This window comes from Notechis scutatus, chromosome 1, assembly GCF_049901735.1.
Source record: "Notechis scutatus isolate UNSWTSFEM ecotype Mainland chromosome 1, rNotScu1.2, whole genome shotgun sequence".
Classification (NCBI taxonomy): Eukaryota; Metazoa; Chordata; class Lepidosauria; order Squamata; family Elapidae; genus Notechis; species Notechis scutatus.
This window is the reverse complement of record NC_142009.1, coordinates 193,637,101-193,653,407: the sequence shown is the minus strand read 5'-3', so window position 1 is coordinate 193,653,407 and position 16,307 is coordinate 193,637,101. Positions and strand designations below refer to the sequence as shown.

Below are 16,307 nucleotides of genomic sequence, written 5' to 3'. Positions count from 1 at the left end.
TGTTCAACAACTCCTAGACTACTATATGTTAAGGGATAGACATGTGTTTAACAATTACAAACAAAACAGATCTAGTTTAGGGCAAACCACTTGTATGTAAACGGGGAGCAAACCCACTCCCAACTAACACTGATGAAGTTACCTAGTTGGGTAATGAAACTTCTGCAAGGAAACAACCAAACTCAGAGACTACCAAGATCTCACAGATCTGGTTTAGTCTCATGTTTGAAATCTCTGTCTCTTCTCTTTCAAGTTTCCTTCCCTTTCTCTAGCTTTTCTCTTCATCTCTTTCTTTCAGATGCTGCCTCTCTCTAGGATCTGACTTCTGGCAATGAGAATTAGAGACATTCAGTTTTATCAGTGGCAACAGCAATCTTCTAAGGACAGGTCTGTTCACTCTATGGGTCCCAGTTAAAGTCAATGAGTTTTATTATACTGATTCTGTATTTTTAGCTATAATCTATTGCCCTTTCCTTTTGTTTTCAAAACAGAAAAGATTTTATTATTGTAAAAGATACCATGTAAAAGTAGATCAAGAACAGATGTGCAAGATGATATAGTGTAATTAAATATATATGTGTTATAGGTAGTCCTCACAACTGCAATTGAGCCCAAAATTTATGTTGCTAAGTGGGACATTTGTTAAGTGAGTTTTGCTTCATCTTACAACTTTTCTTACCACATTTGTTAAGTGAATCAATGCAGTTGTTAAATTAGTAACACAGTTGTTAAGTGAATCTGGCTTCCCCATTGACATTGCTTGTCAGAAAGTCACAAAAGGGGATCACATGACCCCGGGACACTACAACCGTCATAAATGTGAGTCAGTTGTCAAGCATCCGAATGTAAATCACATGACCATGGAGATGTTACAATGGTCATAAGTGTGAAAAACGGTCATAAGTCACTTTTTTCAACGCTGTTGTAACTTCAAATTGTCACTAAGTGATCTGTTGTAAGTCAAGGACTACCTCCATATAAAAAATGTCCTATTTTATATTACTTTCTTTCCCCCCCCCCAACCATTAACTTCTACTTAGATAATTGTACTTTGCTTTAATTTTTTATAGTTGTTGTTTATATTTATTTAACTCATTTTTGTAGTGGTTTTTAATCAAGATCTCTCTTTTCATTTTTCCAGCCCTAGGGCTAGTTCTGCATTAATATAAAACAGGAAGCCCATGAAGCCATGCTGCAAATGTTTTTCACATTTTTCCCTGAGTGCTAACTGAGGAAGACAAGCTTAAGTTAATACACACTGAGAACATCAAGCATTCACAAAACCTTTGCAAAGTCCAGCAAATATTAATAAAAATCCAGCCAAACTTAATTAAAACTCACTTTTTTATTGCTATAGTAAGGGTCCAGGTCCTCCAATGGTTCAGACACCATTCCAGGAGGAATATCACCATATATAAAGGGAAGTGTTTTTCCTGCTTCCAAGTCACTATTTGGTTTCGGTCCACTCTCATCATCATTATCCGTATGCTCTTGTTTGGGCCTTTTCGCTTTCTCTTCTGTGCACCGTTTTTCAATAGCTGCAAGAGATTCTCTAGTAAAAAAGCGGAAACTGTCAGGTCCTGGTGGTACCAGCAGTGTCTGTGCCATTTTTTCATCCTGCACATTGAAATTACTTTTAGCTTATTGCATAAGAATGACCTGCAAAAAAAAACAACAAAAAAAAACCCAAGGTGAAATTTAAAAAATGATTAGAAAAATAGACAGTGTTAATATAACACACATGTGTAAGATATATAAATAATCAAACACAGATACCTGCACCCATATACACACAATCCCTTTTGGATTTTTCGTCCCAGTGCCACTATTAATCAGACCTGCCTCTGCTTAGCTTCTCAGCCAAGACCAGATCAGCCATATGCTGTTACCTGTTGAGGCACATAGATGGGTGGGTGGATGGATGGATGGATGGGTGGGTGGATGGATGGATGACAGTTGCATGTGTGTCTTCACCCTATGGACTGAGCTTTATGACTTACAGTAGTCATTACCCCTAAAATAATGTTGGGAGAGAAGAAGTTGCCTAAGAGTGACTCTGCCTTGGGAGAAGATCAAATTCCTTTCTAGAGCCTTCTGGAACACATACTCTCCAGGGTTACCTGTATCAATGAACAAGTCCCACAGGGTTGTCAAAAGCCAAGCAGCATCTTAAATTTCTGAGTGTGTATCACGCTAGCTGCTATTTAGCTTTCTGAAAAGATTGCAAAGGATAAGAAATCATTACTTCATGAAACAATCTTCCAGCCATGAACATTTCCCCATTCTAAGGGCTGATGGCTTGAGTCTTATTGACTGATGCCAGGGCAATATAGAATTATGACTAAGTATTAGTCCTTGATCTTTCTTCTTCCAACCACTCTTATGGAGTATTTTAGAAACAGCATGGCCAGAAGAAATCAAACACCCTGAATCTGTGATAAGGATGTCGGGGTGGGGGGAAAGGGCTTGGAACCATAACAATGGGAAAAACCAATTAGCTGAAAGGGGAACAAGAAATCCAACTAGTGCTAAATGGCTTATGTGGATATGAGAATTAGGGAAGGGGAACAAGAAATCCAACTAGTGCTAAATGGCTTATGTGGATATGAGAATGGGGAAGTTTGGAACAATTGCCAAGACAAAAATGAAACAGAGAAAAAAAAAATATTTTCTACCTTTTTGATTTCTGAAACTGTGCCACAGGATTTCATGTAAATTCTTAGGGTAGAATATGCAGCAGCTCTGAACTACAACATCTTTCTTTCTTCCAGAGGCAAAATAAATTCATGAAGTCCCATCCTTAACAGTGGCTGAAATAGAACAATTTCCCTGTCAGCGGATTCTTTTTTTTTTTTTGTAAATTGATTTTCAATTAATAACAAAAAAGAGAAAGAAAAAGAGCAAAAAACATAATAATGACGGAGATACATAGACTGTCGAAGAGGAGAGGCAAAAAAGAATACATAAAAAGGTATTTGTGGGTCGTTTTCCTTTTAGCTTGCTCTTTGATCCTTAGTTATGGGGCTGCTATTTTGAACAGCATTTGATTCAGAGGAAAATTAACAATTATTCATTTTTCTAATCTTTTAAAGATTAGAATACCATCAGTTATGTTTCACCTATCTTTTTTGGTTGAAGATTTAAAAATTGAAAAATGTAATGTGGTAATTTGTTGAAAGCTGGTATAGGGAAGGGAAGGGATTCCTACTATATATGGAAAGATGGGGAAGGAAGAAATCCTCAGCAAATACCAGCTATTTAGACATTTTAATAAGAAACCTCAAACAGCAGTTTTGAAAAATCTGACATAAATAATGATTTGCGGTCAAATAATTATTTGAAATCAATATGTAAACTTTGAACTTTCCAAACTTATTGTTCCTGTTAATATTAACCTCCTTTCTTTTTCACTCTATGTTCCAACATTTTTTACAGCTTTCATAGTCTGGTTTTATTTTATAGAATTTCCTGTCTGCTTGTTGTTCCCTAAATGCTGAGCAATTCAAATAATTTTCTCCCAGCATTAAAAAAAAAAAAAAAAAACAGCTAGAAAATCTTACCTCCTTCCGAGACTTTCAGATTTACCATCACCATTCTGTGAAGTGCCTCATGCTATAAATAGTGCCGTAATTTTATAGCAAATTAGAACATGTAGGTACAAAACCTTAAAGAACATCTATTCTCATAATCAATATTCAGAGATGCATTATATTTAAGACGGAGAAAACTTTCAAAGAAAAATCACCTTTAACAATACTACTGTCCCAGTATTCCATTTAAATAACAGTACTCATCTTTGCACCAAAAACACCAATATTTAATTTATCTATAGATGTGATTTCACTTCTTTTCAGCCTTGTTTTTACCCTGTTTCTCCAACAATACGGCCTCCCCCAATAGGAAGTCCCAGCATGTTTTATAGGCATGAAATGAAATTAAGCCCCTCCCCCCCAAATTAAGGCCTATATTAAAACATGCAAAATGGGTGGGGAATGGTGGGGGGGCTTGCCGTTAGGAAGTACTTTTGTTGCACACCCGGATATGGTGCTGCCTGCGTTGACCCCGATACGAAGTGCCCCACCAACGCCGAGGTCAACATCCAAGCCGTCGCTGCCCGCCCGCCCAAAGATGCAAGAGGGGGAATTAAGTCACCCCCGAAAAGACAGCCTAGCCATTTTTTCGGGGCTCAAAAAAAAATAAGACCCGGTCTTATTATATGAGAAACACGGTATTATTTTTCCTGTTCTTGAACAAAGACTGTTCTATTTGGGAAGGAGAGAATTTTACTTAGTACATGAAAAGCATAATTATTGATCTATTGGAACTATAGACCTCTATTATAACAAAACAAAGCAAGCCCTCTCTAGAAAGGGGCTGGGGAAAATAGTTTCTGTATTTCAAGTTCTAGTGTTCAAACACAATTTACTGCATTTATGTGTTTATGTCCTGCCTTTATTGTTTTACAAATAATTCAACACCTCCTATTTTCTCCATAACAACAGCCCTGTGAGGTAGGTTAGACTGAGAGTGACTGACAAGGTCACCAGCAGGCTTTCATAATAGCTAAAGTGTGACTAGAACACTATAACATTTTATGATACAAAGGAGTCCAGGTGCAAAATAATAGTTGGCTACTTTGCTTTCTGCATGTTCCTTTCCCTCAAGTTCCTTAAAGTCGTTCAGGACTTGAAACAATTTATTCTGTAAGTATTCTCCAGCACTACTGTCTTGGACTTACAGAAGCTGAGGCTGAACACAACTTGAAGGTACTAAATTTAGAAAAGCTATATTAATGGTATTAACCTATGCTGCCTTCCTTCCAGTGAGTGTGGTTGAGAATCATTCCACAGGTTAATTTAAAATGCAGCTAAATCTCAACTGGAACTTGCCGTTGTTTATACTGAGAAATGAATTGCTGTTCATCATCCTTGGATGAAGAAATATTACATATAGCAAAACGTTTAATAAAAGCTTTCTTTTTTTACTTTCTCAAAAAAAGCTGGTGGAAAAATAGCTTGATGATTGTATAAACATCTCTGGTTGCAATTCAATCTTAAGTTATATATTAATATTGTTTGGGATTGGGAAAACAAAACCACTGGATTTTTTTTTTCCTGTTAGGTGCACATCCAGCTAAGATTTTGAAGCCTATATTTCTTCAAATGCTAACTTGCTTTCTAATGCAAGCTATGTGCGCTTACTTAAAAAGCAATGTGCCCAGTTAAAAGAATGGCAATAATGACATCCATTTGAACTCCTTCAATCACCTTAGATAAGCAATGTGCAATTTCTTTTTTCCTGCCTGAACTAAAAAGAAGCTACAATAATTTGTGCCTGTGATCCACATCTGCACTGCAGAAGATGAAATCTATTTATATTCAAAGGCATGTTGAGAATGGCATGAGGAAAAGAAACAGGAACACCAGTGTTAACCTGACCCAGAGAAAATCTATAACAATATAATCAATTACAGAACCGGTTTGGTGGAGTGGTTAGTAGGCTAAAAGCTGGAAGGCAATGAATTTTGTCTATAAATTCTAATCCTACTTTAGGCCCAAAACCATCTAAGGGACCTTGAGCCAGTGGTGGGATTCAGCCAGTTCGCAACAGTTGTTAACTTTCTGAGCAGTTTGGTGAACTGCTTGTTGGAAGAAATCATTAGGGCAGAGAACCGGTTGTTAAATTATTTGAATTCCACCACTGCCTTGAGCCTATCTGCATAACTCTTTCTAACTATAGGAAGAAGGCAATGGCAAACTATTTGTGAAAATCTTGTCAAGAACTGTAGTGACTTGCCCATAGTCATCACCAACTTGAAAGGACTAAAGAAATAAAGCAATTACAAAAAAATCCAAGTTGAGTAGTTTTACTTTCCATTGGACTCATAAGGCATCCATTCCATAGCTAAGGTATCAATCAATGCCATATATCTATGGACCTGAAGTCTAGTTGTCCATAATTCTTCAAGACCCTGTTCTTTTAAATAACTTGAATAAATCTGAGAAGTACATGAGAAACATTTTATCATTCTCCTCTTACGATCCTCCCTTTCTAGATATCGCTTACTCCTATTTTCAATATTAACACTTTGTCTATTGGCAAACAGTATGGATGTACAGTATTTTAACATTCAATCGAGATAATAATCTGCACACCCAGGTAAGTCAGTTTCTCATACAATGTTTTGATTATTTGTATATAAGACTTTTATCTTGCTCTTGGAGTGGTGTGGTGGCCTAGAGGTGAAGCTCTCGCCTCACAATCAGGAGGCTGTGAGTTGCTTGATCCTAGGAAGAGGCAGATATTTCTCTCTCTGGGCACAATGAGAATATATCTGCTGAACAAAGCTCCGCACTGGCGACAGGAAAAGCATCCGGCCATTAAACATTCTGCTAGCTCCATTCCGTTGCCCAGACCCCACCTGGCAAGGGATTATGGGCTCATTAAAAGAAGAAGATGACTTTTATCTTGCTCTTCAGGCAAATAAATGCTCTCAGTGGGCCTTTGAAAAGTATAGCATTATAATGATGAAATAAATTAGCATGAGGACCTCTGTATATCTGAACAATTGTTTCAGCACCTTGATAATGTAATTCATACAAATCAGATGCTGCCAATAAAAAAAAGACTAAAATGGAAACCTGTTAATTATTAGATCTTCTAAAGAAAGCCACATAACTCAGGATCACTGCTGATCGGAAAGAAACCTAACTAATAATAATGCCTTTAATGTGTTAACAGTCTCAAGGCTGAAAGTTTGTTTTGTTAATACAAAAACACCTCTGGTCCCCTGAATACTACTCCTGTAGACGTATTATATAATGGCTGTTCCTTAACTGTGGGGATGTTATTTATTATGCTTTTATCTTCATGTTGTTATGTTTACTTTTTAAACTTACTTGTGTTTCGTAGGTCTGTCAGCTGCTTAGTCTGATATAGTTGAAGCAGCACTTAAGCCTAGTAAACACACACACACACACACACACACACACACACACAATATGAATTAGATAAATAAAATATAAACATAGATATCCTGGTTTTGGAGAAAAGAGAGGAACTCAATTCATGATCTCTCGGTGTGGACATTTGGGTATTTCTATGTCTCTTAGCATATGTATTAGTGACTGTAATAAAATCAGTACCAATAATATTTCTAGTAATAGCTGAAAACAGGGAAAAAAGAAAGCATCCAGCAATGTTAACCAGACCACAGTGCCTGAAACGGCTACTTCAAGCCACAATCACATCTGATTTGCAGTTGTGGGTTGACCCTGTACTAGGATTGTGTTTGAGTTTAACAACTTACCAGATTTTTTTTTTATCAAGTAACTAATAGATTATACAGGAATATAAGTGCAAAATCCAACTGTTTAACTGGATAAAGAATCTTAATATTTTTATTATGCTTTTAATTTTCTAATATATTTTCCAATATTTTTACTTGGCCCTCATGCTTTCAGTAAACAGAATGGTGTTCTGGCAAGAGTTACCTTATGTTGTTCGCTCCCATCTCTCTGTGGAAGTTCGTTGCAGCTTATATAAAATACAGTAAAACTCAGAAGACATATTAGGACATTGTACATATAATACTACAGGTTTCAAGTAGTTTGAGCATATGCGTGAAATTGAATTCATCTTTGCCAATGGAGAGAGAAGGGTCTGGGAGATAAAAAGTTTATTTTATCAATTGTAGTTGTTTCTGGATAAGAATTTCCTAATTTTCATGTTGATGTTTGTTTTTAACCTTGCTCTTTGGCCAAAGGGTTCCAGAGCAGCTTATAGTCCCTTTACAAAATGGCTTCATCAGCCTCAAATGCATAAGAAGCTTGCCTATATCATATAACCTGCCAGGAAGTATTTCCTCAAAGAATATTTTATTAATTACATGTCAACTAGAAAAATAATCTCTGTTACTTCCTATCCCCACCCCCTATTTTTGTAAAATATATCCTACAATATTGAAGCATCTTGTGTGTGCATGTGTGTGTGCGATGTATGAGCATGCACACAGATTTGGATAGTGAGGAGGTTGAGGAGGAACATGGGCCAGTCCTGGAGTCTGGGGAAGGCTCTGATGAGTGCTCTGCATCAGAAGCAGAGATGGGGCCAGGGCCATCCAACAGTTACCAGCTGCCTTCAGAGTCGGAGATCAGTGGGGCAGAAGAACAGCTGGAGCCTGTTTCCAATGTGTGCATGCTCAGAGCTGCCAGGAGAAGGGAACAATTAAAGAACAAGTGTTGACTCCAGAGTAAAGGCACAGGTGGACGGTGAATGGCCCCTCCCATAGGGAATAAAGAGGAGCGAAGGGGGAGTGGTGTTTGCAGGAGACAATTGGTTCATTTCATTAGTGTGAAGATTTGTTTGTGACTCTCAGAGACTCCTTGCCAAGTTTTTTCTTGTACAGTGTTGCGCTTGGAAGCTATTCGCCTGGGAACTCTCCAAGCCTGATAAGGTCTGTGGTTGTAATTCACCCTTGAAAGACTGTTTGCCAGGACTTTGCTGGATGTGAATGATAGGAATTCACGTTAGCCTAATAAAAATGGGTTTTGTCAGGTCAAGGAGTCTGCTTCATGATTTTGTGAAGCCTAGGTCGGAACACCCCCTCACTTTGCTTGCCTTCAGAAGTTGTGGGGGCTCCATCACTGGCGATTATATAATATATAATCTCCGTTACTTCCTATCCCCACTCTATTTTTGTAAAATATACCCTACATACATACTGGAAGGCCACAACATGAGGAAAAACAAATTTGTTTAACAACCATAGCAAAAAAAAAAAAAAAGGTAGAGAATTAGGCATGATTAATTGACTTAATGGGTGCATCACTTAGCAATGAAAGTTCTGGTCCCAACTTTATTTATCCAGTTCATTTCATGCTGTGAAATTTGTCCATTTGTCCATTGATGAATATATTCAAAAGTTTTATGGTAGCACCGGCCAGTTTCACATCAAGAACTCTTTCCATATATGGAGGTTGGTTTTATTCCTACCTTGCCCCAGAGTTCCCATGCCATTCTCCTGCTACAGCAATCGACAGGAAACTTCCATTTGGCAGTTTGAGATGCTAAAGTTTAACAGTGCTTTGGGCCGGCTGGTTCTCTGCTGGCAGGAAAATAGGCCAATCCCCATCCTGTGACTACAAATGCAGTGCTTCTGGAGCATCATGGCATCCTTACACCAGGAATCAAAGCTTTTCATGGGCAAACTGGCTTTTGTTGAATGGGGAAGCAAGGATGAGGCAGGGGGCAAAGGCCATTGTACTGGCAAGCAATCAACTGCAGGGCTTCCCTATTGTCAGCTGGAGGAAGTGCCAGTCAACACAAGAGGGGACCCATTCACACAATGCTGGGGTCATAAAGTCATTTTAAAAATCCAACCCTATTACAATTGCTCACTTTTGTATCTATTAGTCAGCCCACTGAGTAAACCTGACCAGGAAATCAACTCCACAGGAAAGCCAGAACTACTTTTATTTATTTTTATTTATGGCTCTCATGAGCAGTTATCTTGGAAATCTGACTGTTCAATACCTCCTCTTCCTTCTTATAGTTTAGTGAATTGGGGAAGTATCTTCCTAAGTCACTTCTGAATGTTTTTTTCTGGACTTCAGAAAAAATGTTTTAGTACAATTTGCCTAGATAACAGATCCTGCATATCTCTTTTCTAGATCATCTCTCCATAGTATACCATGTGCTAGGAAAACCTAAATGTAGGCAATCTGACAGGGCAAGGAGAAATCTTAATGATTTGAACTTCTGCAACTCCAAGGATTTTGGACCCTTTGCTGCAATCAAGTGCAGATATTTGATTAACGTAAGAAACAGTTAAATACTGATATACAGTAAACCCTTGGTTTATAAGACTTTGGCTCATAAACTTCAAATATAATCATGTTTTCATTCAGACCCACATTTAACAGACATTTAACTCAAATCATTCAACTGAGAGTCTACACATTAAATTACAGTTTTACTGCAAATTATTACAGTAACCAGCTACATAGTGTAAACTGATCCAAATGATATAAAATTATATAAATAATATAAATTTTAATTTAAAAACATGTAAAAATAATGTTATATTTGATTCTTAGGATATTAAAAACAGAATGAAATAACATTAAGAAGGTATAAAGTGTCAGCAATAGCATATTGATCAAATATATTTACTTAGATTCTAAGAGCTAAATTAAGAGTTCCAAAAGATTAGTATATTAACTTTTTAACCTTCCAGGTTGAGATGTCAGTGAGTTTCCATTAAAGGAAGAATTTGGGGGATATTAAATATAAATAGATAAAGGCCTCTCATCTATGCAGTTTCAAGCACCTCAGATTGTTGCTGAAATCTCTTTTCATATGCAAAGAAAAGTTGAGATATATATTCCAAATAAGAAATTTCCTGTCTCTTAGCTTTCCTCTTCCTAATTCCAGGAAACTATAGCAAACACATAAGATTTTAGAATGTTCTGAAATATTGGATCCATTTTCTGCCCTCATTATGATCAATCAATATTTGGACAGAAAGAAAATAATTTGAATACTGAAGCTCAGGCGTTAACAAGTACACTTATTGTACATGGAAGGGAGTCAAAGAGTTGATTACTTCATTCTTGTATTTGCTTACTGGAACCTAAGCGGGCCTTATTTCCGTATGGGATTTATTCAAATAGAATTTTCCATAGGGCTCCAAACTTCACCTACCTCCATACTATATTCTGCCATTTCTAGCAGCTAATGCTTAAGTAAAAGACAAATTGTATATTTATATAATAGTTGCAATGATTGAAGAGTAAATTGACAGCTAAGGAAACAGGGCAGGGTGACACAGCAGCCAAAATAAAGGCAACTGCATTCATAGCACATAGAGGATCATCAGAGTTGGAAGGGGGTCTTTTAGTCCAATCCCCTGCTCAAGCAGGAAGCCCTATAACATTTCAGACAAGTAGCTGTCTAGTTTTTTCCTAAAGACCTCCAGTGATGAAGCACCCATAATTTCTGAAAGCAAGCTTTTCTACTGGCTGATTCTTCTCCCTATCAGGAAACTCCTTAGTTCTGGGTTGCTTCTCTCCTTGAGTAGTTTCCATCCATAGGTTCTTGTTTTGCCTTCTGGTGCTTTGGAAAATAAGTTGATTCCCTCTTCTTTGTGGCAGCCCCTCAAATATTAGAACACTGCTATCGTATCACCCCTAGTCATTCTTTTTACTAGACTAGACTTACCCAATTCCTACAACTGTTCTTCATATGTTTCAGCCTCTAACCCCGGCCCTACTCATCTTGGTTGCTCTTCTCTGCACTCTTTTCAGAGTCTCAACATCTTTTTTATGTAGAATTCTTTATTGGCCAAGTGTGATTAGACACACAAGGAATTTGTCTTGGTGCACCAAATTTATCGTGGTGACCAAAACTGGATGCAATATCCCAAGTGTGATCTTACCAAGGCCTTATAAAGGAGTACAATCCTATGCAAGATTCATGCTTCAAAACTCAAATGAAATATTTCCACACATAAGAGAATGCTGCTGTGTTTCACTGGCCATCCCATTTTCTGAATCATTTTCCAAGAGTACTCAATCCTGCTAGGCATCTACCATACTTGGGAATAAGTTACATTAAACTCAATAAGTTATTCCTAGAGCAAAGGTAGGAAACCTTCACTAGGTAAAAAAAACAACTGAGGGATTCTTACCATTTTATAGTATTTTGTATGTCTGAAAGTTTGCTTCTCCATTGACAGACCTGAGGTTACACCAGCATGCATATGTAGGAGAAAATATTGATTTTCCCCGACTTTGAAACAAGTGATGGGATCTTGCAATCCACTACCTTCTGTGCAGTGGGTGGGTGGATGAGGCCTATTGCCTTTGAATCTGTCATTTAAGGATGAGAAGGGATAGCCTGGAAATGAGTCAAGCCATTTCCTCATTTCTTGCAAAGTGTCACCACTTATGTCAATTCAACACAAGGCATACATCATCTTTAATCCTCTTGCCAAAGTCTGCTTCCAATTTTGCTTCTTCCCTAATTAAATTTTGCTGGTTGGTGTTTTATTTGGAGATACAATTTTAATATTTTCAATATTTTTTAATTAATGTATTGCTAGACTTTCGAAAAGATTACATGGCCTGAATGGCAAACATAGGAAGTACAAATAAATATTTCCCATTTTTCTCCAAAGCAAATAGCCTATTCAACTGAAACACAGTCTGAAGATGTTGAACCTACTATAAAATAAATTATATTTCTTTTTCCTGGATTTCAAAATGGATGAAAATATGTGATAAAATTATGTTTGATATTTAGGTGAACATTATACTATTCATATACGCACGTTCACAATATAATGATAATTTGCTATTGGTAATTTGCCTTTTTTCTCCTGCCTTGGTCCCATGGTTTTCACTTCTAAAGGAATCTTCCTGGCCTAATGAATCTCCTTCTTGTTGTCCAAAGCTTACATTATACAAAATATAGTATAGTAAGTAATTATACTACAGTAACCCTGAGATGCAACCCCCAAAGCATTATTTAACAGCAGTACAACATGCCAAACAACCTTCTTTATGCTATGTCTTTTTTAATGTTGATTTTATGTGATCCCCAGCCAATGTGAGCGTATGTTAGCTGTATTTTGAAGTGGTGTTATATCATTGTTAATTGTCCCCACATTAAGGCAGAGGTGTTTCCTCATCTTGGTACATTCAGATCCCTGGGCAATGTCCTTCTGGGTCTTTCTATCTTGGGCAGAGAGAGTCTGGCTCTTTCAAATGGACACTCCTTCCATACTCACTGGGTCTGTGAGCAAATCTGGTTTGTGGGGTCTGGCATTGAAAGAGAGATTGTCTGACTAAGACAGACAGGGGCTATGCAGGGCAGTAGAAGAAGAACTCAGAATTCAGTCCCACCAACTTAACTTCTGTTAGGGAAGATATTTTGAAACATGAGCTTCACGCTCTTTCAGAAAAATACTAAACTTATGTTTAAAAGCAAACACTGGGGGGGGGTATTGTGTACAACAGGGAGATGTTGTAGTTCCACGAAATTCTCTTTTTATTCTATAAAATTCATCTTATTACAAAATTCTTGATACCTGTCAGATAACACAATAGTGGCCCAAACCAGTGGACAACTCCATTCCAGTATAGTGCACAACTTCCCTTTGCCCTATATTAGCTACCAAGCCCAGAGCAGGCAGATTACATGAGGGTTTTGTGGTTAGCCAGGATAAAAGGAGTTAAAATCCAGAATTTCCATGTGGACTGAATAACACACAATGCTGTATTTGAACTATGGCTTAGAAAAAAATGTTTTGAATTGAACATTTGGATATCTACTATATATAATTTCTACTAACTTCATTAATTATCTGAGAATAAGAATCCTCACTCAGATTTAAAATAGGATAGACAGCAGGCACAGTTTAATTAATCTGCATCGCTGATCCATGTTACTTTTGGCATTGTCTTACTGTTGCCCTCAGCTAAAAAAAAGGGAATAGAAGAGAGCACAGACATTATAAAGATACATAGGCAACAATCTTCAACCCTGTACTTCATAGTAGAGGCATCAAATTTGACTTCAGTTTGAAGTAAGAAGAAATAGATATTAATTTCCTGGGCTTATTTCTCCGGCAATGACTAATAACATCTCTGTAGCATTACCCAGCCATTGTTGAAGCAATAAAAAAATCTTGTTTTCTTTTACAGCTTTTTTTTTTGAACAGTTAAGTTTGGTAGACTTCAGAAAATAGTAATATCACTAATAGGAGAAATAACCTGAAAGTATGTTCCAATGTCCCCTTGATTCCAATAAGATTTAATCCTAGGGTGATCAGACATGGGATACAAAACTTCAAATGACTCAGTGGCAGAAAAGTGCTGAGATTGTCTCTATCTCTTTGCTACCATCCAGTGGTGATTTCAGTTTTTGCTTTTAGTCCAATAGACATTTAATTTTGGGAAGACGTCCGTAGCAATAAGCATGTTTTTCAGAAGAAAAAGGTGAAGTACCATTGACCATGTAGTAGTATAACTTGATCTGAACTGCAAACATCTATAAGATGACTGGAAGGCAACAAAGTTTCTTTGTTTCTACAGTTTCTTATATCTCTTTGCTTTTATCTAGAGCTCATCCAGATTTTCAGGCCAATCTAGTTGCCTTAATTAGCAAGCTAGAAATAATTAATTGAGAGAAAATTCAGGCTGCTGTTTCTCGTGATACTTCTACCAAACAAAATGTACTGAAATATTAGCCAAAGATACATACATTATATTTTCATATGTCCTAATAGTAATTAGGAATCATTTTTTTCATGATTGAACACAATTAAGAAAACAATTATCCTTGAAATCTCACCCAGTCCTAACATCTTTTTGGTAGTACCTAAAACTAAGTTATTATTCCAAAAAATTCTGTTACCCACACAGGAAGGCAGTAACAATATAGAATCTATTCCAAAGAAAAACCATTATTTCTGTACTACAATCTTATTGAGAGATCTGAGCATGATCTAAGTAATGGGACAAACCACAAATGTAAATATATCCATAGGTTAATTTAATATGAATTATTAGCTGTACAGACCAGTACAATAATTATAGAATAAAAGCTATGCTGTTTAATTAGCAGGCACACGGGCACAGATACAAGCATGAACCACTATTTTCAAAGGAAATATATTAGTGGGAATTAACATATAGCATAATTAATTCCTTGTGATGGCTTCTGTTCCTAACAGGCCTCACTCTTGCCTCAGAAACTTCTTATTAAAGGTTGAAAGTAGGGCTCCTTTCATTATCACTATTCCAGCTATCACATTCCTCCCCTCACAAAACCTACTTCATGTGGAAAAAAATAATATTTATAGAATTGATGCATACTACTGCAAGGATCAAAAATCCAAGGAAAAGAGAGTATTTTTCTGAAAGCAGTCTTGCGAAAATAAGATAGACTATTATATGCATTTCTTCCCTGGAGCACTTTGATTTGAGGGCTTTATAACTATACTAAAGCCTTTTTTTAAAATGTCAAGCACATTTTCTTTCTTTCTTTTCAGAAGGAACATGACCTCCTTTGGAAATATAAAATATAAATATATTTTGGAAATATAAAATTTCTCCTTTTGAAATATAATATATATATATTTTATGGAAATATAAAATATAAATATAAAATACTCCTGGTCTCGCTTTAGAATAGATAAAGTCAAAATTTACCAATTGATCCAATCCATAGGAGTTGGAAGGGAAAAAAATGCAATATTTACAGTTTTAAGCCATTATTGCAGCATAATCTTGTGTATATTTACTTAGAGGTAAATACTAAAGCTTTCAGTTGGGCTCAGGGCACGGTGTAAAAGATTATAGCCTAAAACAGGTAAGAGGGGTGGAGGCAGGTGGTCAGAAAGATAGGAATAATAATAATAATAATAATAATAATAATAATAATAATAATAATAATAATAATAATAATAATAATAATAATAATAATAATAACAGTTTTAAAAAGCAGCACAAAACCACCCACCAGCACAGCATCACTTCAGCTGGATAATCCAACATGGCTTTAAATTGTCCCTGTTCCTCTTTGGATGCATCTGTACATCCCAGCCGGAGACTAAAACTGGATGCTTCTCTTTTTTCCATGAAGATCTCAGGTTGCTAACATTCCCCACCTTAGCCCGAGGAAATGGCTTGCCAACTTACCTGATGAAAAGGGAAGGACGAAGCACAGCCCTAACATCCATCTAAGCAGGAACATATAACACGCTTGCTTCCTATTGTAATGATCCAGGTCTCTGGGCACAAGGTTCTCTCTCTCTCTCTCTCTCTTTCTAGCTGGGTGTCTATATATTCACTTAATTTCTGCCTTCTTGGAGGAAAAGAAAAACACAGAGACCTTTCCAGAATCCTTGTGGCTCCTGCCTCCGCTTCCTGTTCTCAGGCTCACTCTATGGTACCCAACATATATCAGAAAACAGCTCGTTTAGGAGGGGGAGAAGGGGGAAAGGGGGAGAGGAGAGAGAAAAAAGATGGGGAGGGGGGAACGCGGCACCTTACATGGCAGCTCCATCTACTGGCCAAGGGAAGGCATAAATGAGAAGCCCAGTTTTTTTTACAGGCTCTTCTTGAATCAACAGCTTGATAGATGTGTTCCTCCAGGCAAGGAAAGGAGAGGTGCCCAGACATCACACACACGCACACACCCAGCGCCAAACTGAGTGCAGGGCAAAGTGGCAAGGGACACGGCAGAATATCTGCAGAATATTTCTGTCCTCCGGGCAACATTCTGTGGCTGCCCAAACTCTC

The 16,307-nt window shown here is 37.1% G+C and overlaps 1 protein-coding gene across 1 annotated transcript in view; it reads right to left on the bottom strand.

Annotated features, from left to right (window-relative positions):
• LOC113416548 (sodium channel protein type 2 subunit alpha-like) overlaps positions 1 to 15,971 on the bottom strand; it is an 83,288-nt gene extending 67,317 nt beyond the window's left edge. Inside the window, exons 1-3 of the mRNA XM_026674510.2 lie at positions 15,705 to 15,971; positions 2,676 to 2,810; positions 1,342 to 1,659 (exon numbers count right to left, since the gene is read on the bottom strand). Of these exons, the coding sequence (XP_026530295.2) occupies positions 1,342 to 1,608 (267 nt within the window). The 5' untranslated portion in view covers positions 1,609 to 1,659; positions 2,676 to 2,810; positions 15,705 to 15,971. The remainder of the gene's footprint in view (positions 1 to 1,341; positions 1,660 to 2,675; positions 2,811 to 15,704) is intronic.
• Positions 15,972 to 16,307: the final 336 nt, after the last annotated feature.